This window comes from Dipodomys spectabilis, unplaced genomic scaffold, assembly GCF_019054845.1.
Source record: "Dipodomys spectabilis isolate Male_0828 unplaced genomic scaffold, ASM1905484v1 ptg000115l, whole genome shotgun sequence".
NCBI classification, from domain to species: domain Eukaryota; kingdom Metazoa; phylum Chordata; class Mammalia; order Rodentia; family Heteromyidae; genus Dipodomys; species Dipodomys spectabilis.
The window spans coordinates 12953968-12972890 of NW_024870792.1; the positions used below are offsets into that span (position 1 = coordinate 12953968).

General features: G+C 37.9%; 1 protein-coding gene across 3 annotated transcripts in view; it reads right to left on the reverse strand.

Moving 5' to 3' along the window:
• Positions 1-18466, reverse strand: part of Itprid2 (ITPR interacting domain containing 2) — a 39629-nt gene extending 21163 nt beyond the window's left edge. Inside the window, exons 1-9 of one of the 3 annotated variants that reach the window (XM_042688399.1) lie at positions 18033-18466; positions 17599-17644; positions 14382-14431; positions 13373-13429; positions 11058-11097; positions 10869-10967; positions 9419-9627; positions 7489-8183; positions 854-926 (exon numbers count right to left, since the gene is read on the reverse strand). In XM_042688399.1, the coding sequence (XP_042544333.1) occupies positions 854-926; positions 7489-8183; positions 9419-9627; positions 10869-10967; positions 11058-11097; positions 13373-13429; positions 14382-14431; positions 17599-17644; positions 18033-18243 (1480 nt within the window). In that variant the 5' untranslated portion in view covers positions 18244-18466. The remainder of the gene's footprint in view (positions 1-853; positions 927-7488; positions 8184-9418; positions 9628-10868; positions 10968-11057; positions 11098-13372; positions 13430-14381; positions 14432-17598; positions 17645-18032) is intronic. The other 2 variants (XM_042688398.1, XM_042688396.1) reach the window with 2 other exon arrangements.
• Positions 18467-18923: the final 457 nt, after the last annotated feature.

Sequence of the window (18923 nt, forward strand, 5' to 3'; positions counted from 1 at the left end):
CTAAACAGAAAAGCTCATTTTGTATCTGAATAGAACTGTGGTGATCTCGCAGAATAAAGCTCTTGTTCCTTATTGTCATACTGGAATGAAAGGAAAATTACATGCAAATAACCTCTTATGAAGTAATTTGAGAGATGGGGAAGAAACAAACATGTAATTTCCTATTCTAGGAACATACATATAAATCTTTGTTTAAAAAAAAGCAAACAGGGTGGTGCAGCATGTGTAAAGTTTTAAAAATAAACAGTCCTACCTTCAGTGGTCATTTAACTTCTTCCTCTCTCTCTAAATCTGAAAAGTTTGGTAAATCAAAAACCAGACATCTTTTTTCAGAATACAAATTAAAAATGAAGGAATGGATTTGAAGGTTCTTTGGTCAATAATTATTAACTCAAGAGAAGAATGGCATCTCACCTTTGACCTCCATTTTGAATTTAAGTAGGTTTAATTATGCTAAGAAATGGATAACTTTTGTCCCAAGTATATTCCATTTATTATATTTAAAAGCTGTCTTTGAATAATGAAAACCCAGAAATGAGTAACATAAGTACATGTTCTAATCTAAGAATGTAAAAAGCGGCTTACTCTCTCTTTCCCAGAACTTTGAAGTATTCAGAGTATACATAATTGTGTAATGAATTCACTATAGGATAAGAAAACTCATGAATTTAGGGGCACAAAAGTTTTTAAGAAAATAAAAAGAGACAACACAACAATGATAAGGCTAGCATAGACTACCTGGTGTTCCTAATGTTTTTACACTATCTCAACTCTATACATTGATCCCATTTTCAATCACTTGATAACATTTAGGTACTGGGCTTGAGGAACTAGTGGGTGTTGATGTTCTTACCTCTTTTGGATTTGGTGAGACCTAGCTGGCAAGCAGCAGGAACATGAGGAACTTCTCCTTCTGTGCTCTGAACCTAAAGAAGAATTTCAAGTCATTATAACTATTTATTAAACAAAATACAATTAGCCAAACTAAAATATGCCAGAGCATTCCATAAAGACATTTTATCTCAAAATTTTTAGACTGTCTCCACAAGTTCACCTAGTTTCTAGTTAGCGATAGCCATCAATTTAGTAGCAAGAGAAAAATTACTGTACATATAAACTAACTAAAATGTTGCTACAGATGAAAAATACACCCATGTGAGACTGTTCTCAAATGTTAAACTCCAACTTCAAAGTAGGTTCAATTGGAGGAAAAATGCTAACACATGCACCACAGCAGGCAAATGACTAATACACAATTAAGGCAATTACAAGTCTCACATTTGTGAAATAGAACATCATGCTCCCACTAAAATGGTTTCTAAAAACTCCTTGGAGGTTCAGGTATGAAATTTCTTTCATATTTAAGACATGCTAAGATTATCATGTTTAAATTCTGATAGGAATGTTAAAGACAGATTTGAGAGATTCATGTGGAAAGGCAGTTTCATTAGAGAACTCAAATGTTGAAAGGCTTTAAAAATATCCTTGCTAAAAAATATTTCCAATGACAGTTTCAAACCCCCCCCCCCCCAGTTGTCTTTTCCCACCTGTACCACTACAGATCATTTAGGAATTCTCTAATCACACCCTAATTCTCTCTAATCACACCCTACTCCCCAAACAATCCATATCAACATAACTAACTCAAGATTAAATAGTAATAGAAGAGATTGTCCTAATTTCTTCCCCACAATATAATGTTAAATACTTTAAATAACATCCTAGTAAAAAGCTAGACAAAGGTTTTCAACTTTGAACAAATCAGGGCAAATAGAAAACTATTAAGTAGAACTCTGATGTGTTTTGAGCTGGAAGTGTTTAAGAATAAAAATTATGTCATGGGAATAAAAGAAAGCCACCATGAAAAAAAAAAGCCAAAGGTTAATTATATTATTTCTTAATTTAAAAATGTCTATGATTTGTGATACCTTTATAATTCTATGAACTAGTTTATGAACTTTAAAAAAAACAAAAGACAGCTGCACAGTGCTTATTTAAAACCAGATATATAAAATAAGTTCTACCATTCTATTTAGATATTACAGCAGTAGAAACAAGTTCAACAGGAAAACCATTGTTTTATGTACAAAGGAACAAAATGCATTTTTTTATAATTCAATAAAGGGCCTATTATTAGCTGCTCTTCAGCCTAGCCCACTTTAAAGTATTTTCAGTAAAATAAGTTTCAACCAAACCAAAACAGTATAACAGAAACGCAGGAGTATCAGCTTAATATAGCCTATGGCATATCAAATCATAATCTCTTACTTTTAAATACAGAATTAGCATAAATATTATGTACGTAGACTAATAAAAATCACAATCAACATGAGTGCACTTATTTCTTCAATGTACTATCCTTCAGGCTGTTACTCCAGGCCCCCTCCAAAATCTCTTATTTCATTGTAAAGTCTTCCATCAACCACAGGAGAGAAACACTTGAAAGATGGGTCATATTTACTAACACACTACTGCTGTCTTGGTTAGCCGACTCACTTAGCAAAATCACAATAAACAACTGCAGACAGTCACTACATCTAGTGACTGTCTAGTTGGTCTACTTGTCAGCTTTTTATTATTGGTCATAACTGTGCAAAACACGTCAAATTCATGATAGCTAAAAAGCAAATACAAAGGAATCTGCCAGGATTTTCCCTATTTAAATGGCTGCAAATGCTCAGTAGAATTTTGGTCATTGAGTAGAAATCTGGTCAATTTGGTCATTCTTATACATTTAATAAAAGTAACTAAAAGGTAACTTTCATTATATGTAAAAGAGTAACTGAATATAATTGAAATTGAGTGATGAGCCATGAATTATTATACTATATTCTCAAACTTCTGGGTAAGTTTGAAACTTTTCATAATAAAAGTAGAAGAAAAAAAAGCCATATTGAACCAAAACTATAAAACTGCTAGGGATTTAAAGATGTAGAGACAGCTTAAGACCCCACAGAGCCCAATTTTCAGAATCACTATTCTGCAATTTTTTTTTCTGAAGTAGTTCTTTTTTAATTTTATTTTTTTATTGTGAAAATACTGTACAGAGGGGTTACAATTACATGGGCAAGGTAATGAGTACATTTCTTATCAAGCATTGTAGCCTCCTCCTTTGTTTACTATTCTGCAATTGTGACAAGCACCTGCTTTAGTTTCTTCACTGCTGTCATGTTTCTCTTCATTAGGATGCATCTTCTATAAGTAAAACTACTATAGGTGATCTGTAGAACAGATCAGAACTAGAACAGTGATTCATGGATGTTCCAACACAAATGTTTCCTCTAAGTTTTACAAGGCTAAATTTTAGTCCCTGTCATTGTGTAGATACTAGATAAGAGTAATTTTGAAAAAAAATAAAAATTAAGAGTTTTAGAAATGACAATTGTTCTTTAGCTTCAAAAAAACCCAAAAGAAAGCCTTTCTTTACAGAGAATTTCTGTGGGACTGCTCATCGACTTAAGTGCCTGTCTGATATCTCATTCTAGTAATCACCTGTAGCGAAGTTAGATGGTGTATTAAAAATCGCCAGTAAAAATAAATGAGTACTACTCTTATTCATGCACTTGCTGAATGGCTTCTAAAAATTATCTGTGATAACTATCTCAGTTTTCTCCATTATAAGATAAATACAAAAACCTTTAAGTCACAGTCAGTGAAGATACTCTGAAACCCTTAAGTAGTCTTACCTATGCACAAGAGATCCCTCACAATCATCCTCTATTGCTGCCTTTCCTCCCTCCTCCCTTTGGAGCATTGATATCAAAAGGAGTATGACAGCTGCCATGTGGCTCACACCTGTATTCCTACTCAGGAGGCTAAGACCAAAAGGATTAAGAGCTGAGAGATGAAGGAACAAGTTGCAGGCCAGCTTTACACAAAATAAGAAAAAGAAAATATGAGTCCTATAACCAGCAAATATAGGACTGGAAACATAGCTCAGGTTTGGAGAATCCTAGCCTACCAACTTAAAGATCTCCAGTTCAAACCCCAGTTCAAACCCTCCCCTGTAAAGGAATAAGACATCACTTAGATGTCAGAGAAACACTGTCATAAATGCTAAATGGGGAGGGAGGTATCGTCATCTGTAAAGGGAAAACACAATAGTTACTTGTAATTCAACTTAAAGAATCCTCCTATGGTTTATATACATGTGAACAAACATACACTGAGTTTTAACTGGTTGAGATCTGAGAATCTCCAGCCTGGTTAGGAAAGTCCATGAAACTCATCTCCAATTAAGTACCAAAAAGCCAGAAACGTTGCTGTGGTTCAAACTGGCAGATTACTAGGCTTGACCACAAATGCTTAGAACACAGTGCCCAGTTCAAGCCCCAGGACCAGTGTACACATACATGCACACATACACACATACACATGCACAAACACCAAAACAAAACATAAACATACAAATGTTAAATCTGAAAGGTTAAGGGAGCAACTTAACTATTCATCAAATATTTTACTTATTTGGGGTTACTTCAACTCAAATCAATAAATATTATTGAAAGGAAGTATAAAATTAACATTTTAGTGGTTAAAAGTAAGATATATTAGTTAAATCAGCATCAGAAGGAAGTCAGGAAGTCAGGAAGTTACATGAACTTCTGTAGTTTGAAAACTGTGTCTACAATCAGCAAGCTATATTTAAACAGAAGGTTTTTTTTCCAGAGTGAAAAATAAACTACACAACATTCAAAAATATACAGCTGAAGATCTTTTAATGCATTACTAAATTATTTACACTTAAAAATGAAAGGCTGTAAAGGCAATACTGGATTCTGAACCCAGGCCTTCCCTGTGCTTGCTAGGCAGGCACTCTACCATTTGAGTTAAGCTTCCATCTAGGCTGGATCACTTCAGTTTAATGGTAAATCGTTCTTGCTACTGATTCATCAGATTTGAAGAGCTAGCATATGTATTTAAAATAAGCTAATGAACACAGAAGTAACTAACGATTAAGAATAAAAACTGCTCCCATCACCACATACATTAAAAATACAGAAATCTTAAAATAAGGTTTTGAAATTTTGCAACATTCTAAGACTTTTTAATAAAGCAAGTTAACTTTTTTTTTTTTCAGGTAAGGGGTAGGTTTATTCGTCGTTCCGGCTGGCACCAGACCATCTTGGTCCTCCACACGGTGGGGAAAGGCCTGGGAAAGAGAGCTGGGAAAGAGAGAGAGCTAGGAAAGAGAGGGAAAAGAGCTAGAAAAGAACAGAGAGAGGAGAGAGCAGACAGAGCTAGTAAAAGAGCAGAGAGAGAGCTAGAAAAGAGCAGAGAGCTAGAAAAGAACAGAGAGAGAACAGAGAGAGAGGAGAGAGCAGAGAGAGCTAGAAAAGAGCAGAGAGAGCAAGTTAACTTTTATTTGAAAAGTCTCTGGGTTGTTTAGTTGCCTTCATTTAAGTATTTCCCCACTGTGCTCCTGGTGACAAGCCTTACCTTCAGTCTCTGCCAAGAGCCAAGTCTGCAAACTTTTCTCCTTGCAAGTATCCCAGAGCAGCTGCTCAGATATTCTGCTTAAGAACTGGCTGAAAGTCTAACTTACATTTATTCACTGTTTATACAAAAAGAACATTCCCAACAGGAATCAAACCTCAAACAAAGGAGTCCAAAAAAAAAAGTATGAAGCTACTTTGAATGGGACCTAAAAATTTGTTTCAACAAGATTGTTCTCCTCTGTCAATATGATTCAAATTATACTTAAGAGGAAGCTAAAATAACACATTATTTCCCTTCTTTCTCTATTGTTCTACAAGCTTTAAAATTCCCAAAGGGATAAAAACACAATTACAGGAGGTTTTCATCATATTTTAACTATATCTGAAGAACAAAAATTCCATTATCCTTAAATTTTCCCCTACTTACAATGTAGCTACAATGACAATCTAATTTTTCTGTTTTGTTTCATTTTTTGAGACAAGGTCTCCCTATCTAGCACAGAAACTTGTGATTTTCTAAGCCTCCTAAGCATTACTTACAGACAAATGTCACTATGCCTATTAATAAAAATTATTTTTAAACATTACTCTTCTATCATAAATATATGTAATACTGTACTTCAAGTCCCTTTACTTTTTCCATTAATTGATTCTGCCAGTAGAGGGAGCAAATCATTGACCATTAATGTGCCAATGTACTATACCAAGCACTTTATAAATGTTTAAGATTGTTTGTATGTGATTCCTCAAGTTTTTAGAAAAATAATATCAACAACATACGCACAAAATATATATGTTAGAAGTCAGGAATTCTAGGAATTAAAACAGAATTTCTTTGACTTATTTGAAAACACAAATGTGGAAGTGTTACCTAATCTAATCTGAATCACCAATATCAACCAAACTTCTGTATTCTGGTGTTGTATTGAAGCATGTGAACTGTTGTATTGGAAGTATTCGAACTGAATGTCACTTCTAATCATCAAAAGGCCTCAGGAAAGAAAAGAACTGAAGAGAAGGAATTTAGATTCAAACAAAATCAGACAAGAATTAGTGAAATGGGACAAGAAGAGCTTTCTAAGCAGTTATCACAGTCCTCTTTCATACTAATTGTGATAAGAAATAAATCATTTTAGGAGGACATGAAATGTAAATATAAGTAAGAAAGGAAGACAAAAGAAGTTTCCAAGAAAATCTAAAATGTTCCCAAGGGTTCTTCACCTTTTTCTTTCACTTTTTAGCTATAAAGTATCAAAATGCATACTCAAAGAACACAAAGAAGGCCAATAGCAACATCAGCTATTGAAACTTTGCAGTAAATGAAAAAGCTTCACTAACAGAAGAGGTGCATACTCAGCAAAGAGGATACTTACATTTAGAATTTATTATCCTATTTTTCAATCCCTCAACAATGGCATTTACTTCTAAAACTACTGTGAACTACTACTGAAGCAAACTTGTGTGATAAATTTTCAGAGAAAGATTGCACAGGATGGATTTCATAGTAACAAAGCTTCATCAGCTTCAAAGTCACATGAGATACCACTGTGTGCTTCCCAGCCTGACAGATGATACAGAATTCCAATGGCCTGTACAGTTCCTCCCACAAGGAAGGTGCTTAACTAACTTTAGTTGCTTATCCACCTCAATTCTTAAGTATCAGTTCCTATTATCCAAAGAAAGTTTTCACTGAACCTCATCAAAAAGAATATATTTATCATGTCCAATTCAAATCTTATGTTAGCAATCAACATAACACTGAGTAAGATTAAGTTACCATATGCTGTACAGAGCCTTGCAAAGCCACTTACTGGAGATTCCTTATCCTCCCCTTCAGGTACCTACCATATTTACCAAATTCACAGATGTGAATTTGAACGTTCTCTCGAGGCATTCTCAAACTTCAAAAGCTTACACTCTAGACAAAAGGCAAGATGACTCTGGTACCAAGATGACGGTGACAGACAGCTAGAGGGCTCAACATCACAGAGTTCTAGAACCAGGTTAGTCACACCAATTCCTAGAACAGGTCTCAGTATTTTTTACCTACCTCCTCCATTTCAAAAGAGTCTTTCTGCTGTGCCATTATATTTCTTATAGATGGAAAGGCCAATGGGACACAAGGCTCTTTTTCAGATGTGGACATATGGACATTTTTCAGCTCACTGCTGATTTCCAGTTCTCTGTGGCTGGACACTTTCAATTCACTATCTATGTCAGATTCTGTAACCCCAGATTTCTGATGCAGTTTGCTGTCATGGTCAATTTTTTTGCTTTGTTCACTTTCCCTTTCTTGATTATTACTATTTGCTTTGTCAGAAAGTTTGTCAGCCTCAGTGTTCTCAGTAAGTGCTGCAGAACTACTTAAGACTTCTTCTTTAACAGTAGCCAGCATAGAAGATGAGTCCTTCTTCTTTATCACTTTTTGAGACTTTGGATCATTTTTATTGCCATTTTCTTCAGTCACTGAAACACTGAGAATTTTTCCTTTTTCAACTGAAGGGGAAGCAGTGCTGCCTTCTCCTTTCTCTGTTTTATCAACACATAAATTTAGTTTTGATAGTGTTTTCATTAGACGGTTGGCAGTGTTACTTCGAGTTAAAGGTGGAGGAGAGTCTGTCTCTTTGTTAGAGGTCACTGAGGACATACTTCCAATTCTCTGCAAGGGAGTCCCAGAGACTTGGGAATATAAAGAAGAAAATGCATTGGCCACAGTAGTAAGCACTTCAATTTGTCGAAAACGACCTACAAAAAAAAGAACAAAGAAAAATATGAATTACATGTTTTTATGTAAACATATATTAAACCTACACTTTTGGTTAGAATTCTACTAACTGAACTTATTACTATGAAATCCTGATTAAACATTTAAACTTTCTCTCCTTTAAATTTGGGAAGAGGAAGATTTTTACCCTAAACACTACAATTAACATTTTAAAATGAATCATGAATAAGCATAAAGCATGGTAATACTCTAAATAATATGCAACTAAATAAAATACAACTAGCTGTTGAGCTATAGCTATTTATTTATTTTTATTTTATTTTTTTGGGGTCCAGTCGTGGGGCCTGAACTCTGGGCCTGAGCGCTGTCCCTCAGCTCTTCAGCTCAAGGCTAGCGCTCTACCACTTGAGCCACAGCACCACTTCCAGCTTTTTTCTTTTTGCCTCTGTGGTGCTGAGGAATCAAACCCAGGGCCTCAGGCATGCAAGTCAAGTGCTCTACCACTGAGCCACCTTCCCAGCCCCTAGCTATTTTTATGTATTAGACTCCTACAAAAGTCTTCTAAATGTTTTCCTAAGAAAATGCATGTATGTATCTGATACCTGTGAAAATGGTATTGAGCCCTTAAACTGATCTACCAAAACTGTGGGGGAATCCTGTTTTGAAACACTAGTCAACAGATAGGTCAAGCAAAGATATGAGTAAAATGGTTAAATTGACTGGCTCATTTACTTCTTTCTTTCTCCAACAAATACAATATGAAGGTAAGTGCTTATCAGATTAGTGTGGTCATACTTAAATGAGTGAAGAAGGAGGGAAAAAGTAAGTTAAACTCTACAGATAATATAGCAAAAATTCAGAATAAATAAAATAGTTGTGCTTCATTAGCCTCATTAACTTTCCAATGCTATACCTAAAATACCTTCAAAAATGAAACCATCTCACTGTATTTAAAAATAATATATGCTAACATCTAAATACCTTAAGTCAGGTGCCAGTGACTTATACCTGTAATCCTAGCTACTCAGGAGGCTGAGATCTAAGGATCACAGTTCAAAGCCAGCCCAGGCAGGAAAGGTCCATGAGACTCTTATCTCCAATAAACAATCAGAAAACCAGAAGTGGAACTGTGGTTTAAGTAGTAGAGCACGAGTCTTGAGCTAAAGAGCTGAGGGACAGTGCCCAGCCCCAAGTTCAAGACCCACAACTGACAAAAAATAAATAAATAAATAAGAAATAAAAAGCTTAACCTTACTTGTTAAAGCATAATTTGGGTTCTCTAGTTCCATCCGTTGCATTTGAGCACTTAAAAATACTTTAATATCTATCCCTCTGGCAAATGATGATGAATTAAAAAATCTGGAAGGAATTTTAGAAGCAATATCTGGTTCATCTCGTCCAAATCCAAGATTATAGAGAATTTCTTCAGGGTCTTCTTCATAAAGTTCCAACAATTCTGAAACACTACAGAAAACACAAGGTAGGGAAAAAAGAAACATCAAGATAAAGGTTAAATATATAGTGTACATCACATTATAAATGAATTGGTGCTTGGATAAAAGTCTTTTTACCAGTTTTCTTCTGATTTTTCCCCCCAGGGCTGAGGACGAACCCAGGGCCTTGCGCGCGCCAGGCGGGCGCCCTTCTGCTGGGCTAAACCCACAGCGCTTAGTTTTCTTCTTTGAATAATTACTTGATTCTTATTTTGGCATCTTCATACATTGTGTTCTACAATCTAGCATCCTTACATGGGTATAATCTATCAAGTTCTATGCTGGAAGCTTACCATTAAGAACAAAGATCCTAAGGGATTCCTCACCTTGTGTGTTTAGTCATTTTTAAAGGATTCCAAGAAAAGCAATTAAAATCATTGGACAGATGAAGAAGCCTAAGAAATAAATGGGTTAAAGAAGAAAGTTCGTACAACTAGTAGTGAAGAAGATGCTGAGAAACTTGAGCCTTCCTGCTGTCTTTGTGTTGGAGAGGTAACTCTTCTAGGGAGGTAGTCCTTGAGTCTCAGAAAGGGAGGGAGGAGCTTGCACTCAGGCCTCTAACCACATGTATCCAGGAAGTAGGAAGAATATAAGAACAGTAAGGTAACTGCTTATCCTGATTCTACCAAGAAATAAACATTTATTATCCATCTTTTTCACACTAGTGAAAATCCAACCTAAGGCTCATGAAGAAAATAGGAAACTTAGAGATGAGCTAGCACAAGGTCACTAGTTTTAGAGTAAAATGCTCAGACTGTGATATGATAATGTAGATGGCTGTTTTCCTGGTTCCACAGCCCCACGTATTGACGAATTTAAGTGTGTATTTTAAATAAAGATTTTTGATTTACTATGTTGAAAAGAAATTTATCCTTCAACATCAACCTTTAGAGAGGTTTATTTTGATCTTCATGCCAGAATTGATTCAAGTTGCTGATAGGGAATTTTGGTTCTCTCCTAGAGGTTATTCCACAGTGGAATTTCTCATTCAGGTTATTCAAAGGACTGAAACCACTTATTATAAACATATCTGTAGCCTCTTATTTAGTCTTGATTTTTGAAAATAAGGTTCTGTCAGTTATGATGATCCAGCAAACACTTGAGGTTCCTTCTGATTTTATATTATTAAGGTAAAATTGAAGACTGAAGGAATGATAGGCTGGTCACTATAGTATAGTATGATCATACATAGATTCAGAATGATTTAGTTACCTTGAAACTGTGCCACTGCTTTTCCCAGATCCAGTGGAATTCATACTTCTCCCTTTCTGATGAAACTGGAGTCTTCTCTCTTTGGCCAACATATTATTGCTATAAACATAGTAAGATAACATAAAACTTAATTTTCACTAACAGTCTTTATGGTTAGAAAAAACATAGAAGAATAAAACAGCTACATACCAGTTTTCAATTTGAGCATCACTTTCATGGAGGTGATTGGCTACACTCAAAAAGAATAAAGAGCAGTTATTAAAAGGATTGTAACTACAATAATACAATTATGAAGAAAGCAAGTTGCCTATAATACTAAAGCTAAACATTCAAATAAGAAAAGTCTTATTTTGGCATCCACATCATTAAAAGTATTAGTAAAATTGATAAGAACAGGACAGGTAGTTTTTGGCAATAAAAGACAGTAAAATGTTGTCTTCATTTTCTGGCAACATGAAATTACTTCCAGTTGAGTAATTAAAATAAAAGGACCTATGAATAAGCAATTAAATCTGATGTTCAATGAGTTATAAAAAGTAATATAGGGGGGCTGGGAAGGTGGCTCAGTGGTAGAGCGCTTGCCTTGCATGCCTGAGGCCCTGGGTTCGATTCCTCAGCACCACATAAGAAAAAAGCCAGAAGTGGCGATGTGGCTCAAGTGGTACAATGTTAGCCTTGAGCTGAAGAGCTGAGGGACAGCGCCCAGGCCTAGAGTTCAGGCCCCATGACCGGACCCAAAAAAAAAAGTAATATAGGATATATGCAACATATAAGTAATATGTGTAGAACTGCCTATTAAATTTAAAAGCTACCAATGAAGAGATAACTAAAGAACAAAATATGATTTAGTGCAACAATAGTATTCATTTCTAGAATGTTTTAAAGGTTACATCCAATATTTTATATATGCAAATTGAAATTTTGTATTCACTTGAACATAAATTTCCTTTTAAAAACTCCCTCTCAACTTTATCCTACATTAACAAGGTCTAAACTAATAAATAGCAATGTTTAGAGTTAAATTTGCTGCATCATACTTTTATAGACAAATATACAGAATTATAGTGATCAATTCCAAGCATATCAATTTCAGTATCTTGAATTGTTTTTCATTTCTAATTTCCAAAACCATGACAATTTATAAATCCAGCTGGATAGTTCCTAAGACACAACACTAAGTAAATATTTACTATAGGAATTAAAATAGTCTTGAAATAATTTTTAGCAAAACAACAAAATAGCTTTACTCTTTAAGGGACTCCTTATTAGGTTCTGACTCTCAAAATCATTGAGTATTTTATGAAATTATCAAGCTAGATACTTTAAGAAGCTAATTACAGCAATGCTAAAACAAATTTCTACTTGACTTCAGGGCCTGGCACTATTTTTGAGCTTTCATGCTCAAACCACTTGACCACAGTTCATTTCCAGCTTTTTGCTGTTTAACTGGAGGGAAGAGTCTCATTCATAGACTTCCCTGCCTGTGATGCCTTTAAAAGGTGATCCTCAGATCTCAGCCTTATTGGTAGCTAGAATTATAGGCATGATCCAGCAGTGCCCAGCCTAAAATGAATTTTAACAAAACACTGACAGACAACATCTTCATATGTACTGACTGGGAAACAGGAAAAAGAAGCTCTGAACAGATTTTATTCCTTAAAAATAATATTGACTGAGACAATGAAAAGATGTCTTTAAAAATTATGTCTTCCAGACTTTCTGACATTAGAAGGTTCTAAATAAATACTCGAACAGATGGATTTAAAATAGCAAAATATCACAGAAATTCAATTAAGTGAATAAATTCACTGCTCACAATTGACAAAATCCTTATTCTTTTCTTTTAAAGCTTATTAATAATCCTGCCATAGCAACCAATAACCTGTTCAAGCAGGTGAACTAACACAATAATGAACTATAAAATACCTCAAATGCCAACAAACAACAAAAAAAAAACTCCTTATTTTTACATAGTAGGAAGCTTTATTATGAAACTACAGAAACTGTGAAAATGTAAAAAGTGTTCACCACACACTGAAAATGCTAATGTAGTTTGAATAGATACCATTACAATGATTTCTAGTTCTACTAACAGCTACTCATTAGGAGAGGGAAAGGGGGAAAAGACAGGAGACACTTAAATTCAAAGAGAAAGACACGCTGCAGCTGTAAGTACAAGGTAGGTCCACTTCATACTAAAAATAAGCTTCAATTTAGTATGCTCACGTATAAATATTTAAGCTTCCTTCCTTCGAGACAGTTCTCCCAGTTGGATCACCACAGTTTGTCACAAGGTTCCTTTAAGCATTTAAGTTCAGGGAAGATGAAGGTATAGATATTTGACAATAGTTCCCTACAGTTCTCCTATAGAATATAACAAGATTACTGAAGCATAGAAAAGTACTGTGAAGTACTGTGACATATGAGGCAATTTCCAGACAGAACTTTTTTGTTTTTGAAATAAATTTGCAACTATAGGAAAACACACAGTTGTTCCAACATACCTTCAGCTCCCAATGACAAATCATCTTCAAAACTTCCCCCATTTCTCACAAGCACACCTAAAAGAAATATGAAAACTTAGGAAATTCTTCCTGGTATCTGTTCTTTCCCACCCTATACAAAAAATCATTGTATTACTTAAAATGAATTGCCTAAGCAAAGTATTTCATAAAACACAGTAAAATGTTTTCAACCTGAATTTACTCAGCAATTATTAAGGTTACCTCACTTTAAGAAGACACCATCAGCTTTTACCTTACTGTAAATGACCAAGTAAGCTCTCAGAAGCCATGCTACAGGCTATTTTACATTTTCTTATGCCACTCAAAGTGTGTGATTAGATAATGTATCTCAACCAAGAGACTCAAGGAAAACCAGATCACAGGGCAGTTATTCCCCAAACCTCTTCACATTAAGCCTGAGCTCCAGCTAGATTTCCTTGACACTGTAAGTGCTTTTCATACACAGTGCCACTGTCTGTACATTCTTGTACTTTGAACTTGAGAATTCTATCTTGCACAGGTGGTAGAATTTCAGGTGTGGCAATTTCAGTTAATGTAAGCAAAGAAATGCTGCACAGAAGTTGACCCAGTTCATGTAATACAAATACACTTTTCTTATATTTGCATATCATATTTCTACTTTTGTAGTCTTAATATTTAACCAGGCAATAAAAGTATAACTTCCACATTGTAGAAAAGTTTGGTAACCTGCTTGAATTCACTACTGTTTCATAGTTTATGACAAGCTTTCACTCTGGGCTTCTAAGCAGGAAGAGTATATAAGAGTATATTCTCAGTCAGAGTCTATTAGACTATATTAAGAGTATATTCTAAGTCACAGGAGTAATAAACATGAACATCACTTTTGTAATTCATATATGTATACACTTTCACCCATAGGAAAAATGAAGAAAGCCCTTTATAAAAAACAGATTTACCACCCAGAGTTCAAACCCCAAGACTGACCAAAAAAAAAAAAAACCAGTTTAAGGAAGCAACTTTCTCTTACCCTTCGGTGCACTACCGCTCTGTTCATCCAGTGAGGCTCCCAAAGGTGTACTGAAACCAGAAACACAGAAGCCAAAATCTTGTGAAAACCATCTGGAGAACTGTCCCTACACAGCCTGACTGAAGAGTTACAGCTAAGCAAGCATCTTAACTCTCCTCCCCAAACACACAGGAATGTGAGTGGATTACATAAGTAATATCCTACTAACTAAGCAAATACCAATTGTCAAGTCAGTTGACAAGAAATGACTTAATCACATATCTTTCTGCCAGCAATTAAGAGCAAGAATGGCGATTACAAATGGTACAACTGGCATTTTCTTTGCAAAAACATAAACTTTAGTAACACTAAAAAGTTAAAGAATCTACTTAGAACTGAAGCTCAATAGTTACTTTAGTAACACTAAAAAGTTAAAGAATCTACTAGAACTGAAGCTCACCAGTTTTTACCTATCAGCTACTGCTAGCATTCCACTTACATGTCCCTAATGTGCCTTCCCTCTAATAACTACTTTTGCTGATAGAAATGCAGAAGCCCACGATTCATAGTCTACTTTTAAACTAAAGATAACAGAAATTTTCTTCATTTAACTCATTTACTAAAGCCAGCTTGGAATCAATATTAACAATGAGTTGTTGCTGTAATTTTTTTGTAGTTCAAACACAAATTATTTAATTTATCAAAGACAAAAGTACTTTAAATTTTCTTAAGACTGAGGTATAGAAAGAAACATTGTCATATTTTGAAAGCTGTGTTTTGTGATACAAACTTTTTTCAGTAACTGTTCTTACATGTTACAAGTTCACCTCAGACTCAGGATCAATTATGAAACTATCAGTATCAAAGAAATGTTAATTAGAAGTTAAAACTTTCTGCAAGCAGATATTAGAAGTAATGGCTGTTCTTTTAAAATTAGTGCTTTTGAAATGTAAGAGAATCACAAGCAATAACCATAAAGTTAATAAAACCTTTAAGCTAGATTATGTATGTAATTTAATGAAGCTCTAATTGATGCCTTTAAGGAGACTTCCTGGCTCCTTTCTTAGGTCAAAACATTTGTTTTACTTTGTCCACAGACGTCTCTACTGGTCCATGCACTAACAGAAAATGGCAAATAAGCATAATATAATTGGCATTCTCTCGTTAAGTTAATCTCTACTTTTAGTTACAACCCTTTAAATTCTACCAAAAATCTCTTTGGCTTCCTAGATACTAATGCAGCAATTTGTTTAATCAGATTTTTTTAAGTTATCAAAATAAAGATCTCCTTAAGAAAACAGAGTAACTTTATTCAGGATATGGATAGAAGTGAGAAAATAATGTTTAAGAACTTATCAAAGGGGGAAGAAAATGCTGTCTTTCAGATCAGTCATACATAGTGTACAAGATACATGGATGCCCAAATCTGGGAAGGGGCTAAACTGCTATTTTAAAAAATATATTTGCATATATCCAAGCAATCACATCTATGATAACATAGCAAACATTAAAAGAGTACTGTTCTAGCTTTCCCGGTACAAATGAATGTTGCTTTTGTGTAGAGTAGGTGAAACTGTAGAACAAGAAGGCAACTTCTGAGCGACAGAATAAAGGACTATAGAATCTGTACACATAAATCAAGCAATAAAACTTCTGAAATTTTCAGAAATGGTTGTGTCCTACTGAATGTAAGGTCAGCATTGCCCCAACTGAATTTATCTGAATATACTTACCTACTTGATATGATCTCTTCCAGCCTTAATTCCTATATATCATAAATGTGATGATTCTTACACTTTTTAAAATTTCCTTTTTTAATTTTTAAAAAACACTATGAACATATTTTGAATAAGAAATTCTATTTTAAGATACCAAGAACAAGCCAGTTCTGTAGTTAGGACTGTTTTTATGTAAAAACTGAGATTCAAAGTTTTAGAGGCCTGAGTAAAAGCTTCAAAACATTCTAAGAGATTTCCTAAGAAGAAATATGAAAGATACTGGTTTCACAGGTTCTACCTTAATAAAGTCCTAAAAGTTGTTTATCTAAAATTTCAAGCTTTTATATTTTACACTAGTTTGGTATTTAATAATTAAATGAGCTAGTGATGTACTAGGATGATTTCTGAAGGGAGCTAATATTTAAGGCCAAAATCCCCTAATTAGGAAATCAGGGGGTTAAATTAGAGCTAGATTGTTAATTTGGGGGTTAATTTGTTTCTGTCCATCTTTAAAGAGAAATTTCATAAATTTTATGGTATTTCAGAAGAGTCCATTGCATCAGGAATAAAAGGAAAGGGGTGAAGGGGTTCATTAAATTCCAGTCAGTTAATCAAAGCAAAGCACTAATGCACTGGTGGTCAACGTTTCATCTGCCTTTAAGGAGAAAAAGAAACTGATATATGAGAGAATAATTTAAAAAAGAAAACTTCCCTAATTTTAGTACTGGGAAAAAAGTATCATTAAAGCATTCAGAGAAGCCTAAAGTGAGAAATCAAAATCATGTTCAGAAGCAATGCCACAGAATGCTAAAACATTCTTCACACAAACTAGCAAACATCCAAAAAAAAAAAAAAAGCCCATTTTCCCCTCCGGTCAGAATCATTTACAATGATTCATCTCTTCTGTATTTTATCAAACATTTTTGTTGCAGTTGCCAAAGCGTGTAATTAAACAGATTTATGCATCTGAACGTCTTTCAAAGCTGTATTTCCTTTGTGCAAATTCCAGTGCCATCGGACAAATCCCGGCTCCAGAAGTTAAACTACGCGCACAAAGTTAACTGGTTTTGTTAGCTCCCCAAGCAGAATGCAGGCATAGAAATAAGACTAAAGCCCATTGAGCTAGCGTAGTTCAGTAAACGAAACTCATCCAAAACCTATTTCAAAGGAAAATAATTCCGTGCCAGATGCACACATGCCAGCATAAAAGGCAAAGGGGGGAGGGGCGCAGAAGGAGCGAGGAGCGCCCACGGACGACACGTTTTTAGCTGTCTGATTCCTGACGTTAACATCCCGCACGGGCAGTTTTCGTCCTCCCACACCACAGACTCGGCGGCCGCGGTACCGCACTTCCACTTCTAATCGCTTCGAAGAGGAAGCTATCCCGGGGCTCGCTTTCCGGTTCGTCGTCTATCGTCGCTCGGGGACCCCACGGACCAGCCCGTCCCTCCGCCGGGGCGAACTGGCGTGCGTCCCCGGGGGCGCGATCTCCCGGGGTGGGAGGCGGGTGGGGGACTCACCGGCAGTCCTTTAGCCATATCGCGATCTTCTCGTTGGGAACGTTTCCTGCGGGGCAGAGCGAGGAGGGGGAAAGCGCGTGAGGGACCCTCCCAGGCCCCCCGACGGCTGGGTCAGCCGGGACCCTCCCCAGTCGCAGAGTCCACCAGGGGGCCGAAGGCTGCTGCGCGAAGCCGCGCGTGGCGGCGGCTCGCGGCGGTCGGACGGCACTCAGGTGTGCGCCGCCGCCGCGACGCGCGGTCACGCGCGCGCCCTGAAAGGTCGGAAGCGTCCCCAGTCTCCCCCCGCACCCCCCCCCCCCGGGCCTAGCCAGCGCCCGGGACCTTCCCGGGCCGGCCGCGCGCGCCCAGGGCGCGGGACGCTTTCCGGGGCCCGCCAGGCGCTGCACCTCCCCGACTCCTCCCCGCCCGCAGCCACCCGGCCCGGGGCCACCGACCTCGCCCCGCGGCCGCGGGCAGCTTCCCTCCGGGGAGGTCCTCCTCGTCGTCCTCGTCCTCGTCCTGCGTCGTCGCCTCGGTGGACAGATCCTCCGTCTCCGACGCCTGCCAGGAGCTGCGGCACTTGGCCCAGGCCTTCCTCCGGCGACTCGCCACTTGCCACTCCAGTTCCTCCTCCGCCTCCGCCGAGGCCGCCAGGGGCCGGTCCATGGCCGCCCCGGGGGTTCCGCGGTCCGGGCTGAAGCCTGCGCGAGACGCGGCCGCGGGGACCCCCCCGCCCCTGCTGTCAGCGCCCGGCCGGGCTGGGGGCCCCGGGGAGCCGGAGCGGACGCCGGAGGAGGAGGGACAGGGAGGGAGGGAGGGAAGGAAGGGGAGGGAGGGGGCGGAGGGCCGGCGCTTCACATGAAGCCGGCGGGGCGCAGCGCGAGAGCACTAGTGGTCAGAGCGAGCCCGGCCGGAGCCCCGCTCGGGTCCAGCCCCGCCCCCGCCCCCGCCCCCGCTCCCCGCCCCCCGCCCTCGCTGCGAGGCCGCCCCGGCTCCCCGAGTCTGCGCACCCCGCCCCCGGCTCTGTCCCCGCCCCACCCGCCGTGGAGGACACACCCCTTCCACTGAGGCCGGCACGCCCCTTGGGTGTCCACGCCCCTCCCTCGCGACGTTGGCCACGCCCCCTTCCGGCCCTGGGAGCGGGTTGAGGGGGCGGGGCCTGGGGGGTGAGCGGATCCGCCTCTTGCTGCTGCCCAGAGACTGGCAAAGAGGTGTTTGCTAAAAAAACTTTTTTCTTGCCGCTCCTCTTGGCCGTGGAGTGGGAAGGTCATGTCTCACAAAACGCCCCCGCGAGAAAACCCAGTGTCTGCTCGGGATCCCTCCTCAGTCCTGTTCTTTGGGGAGTT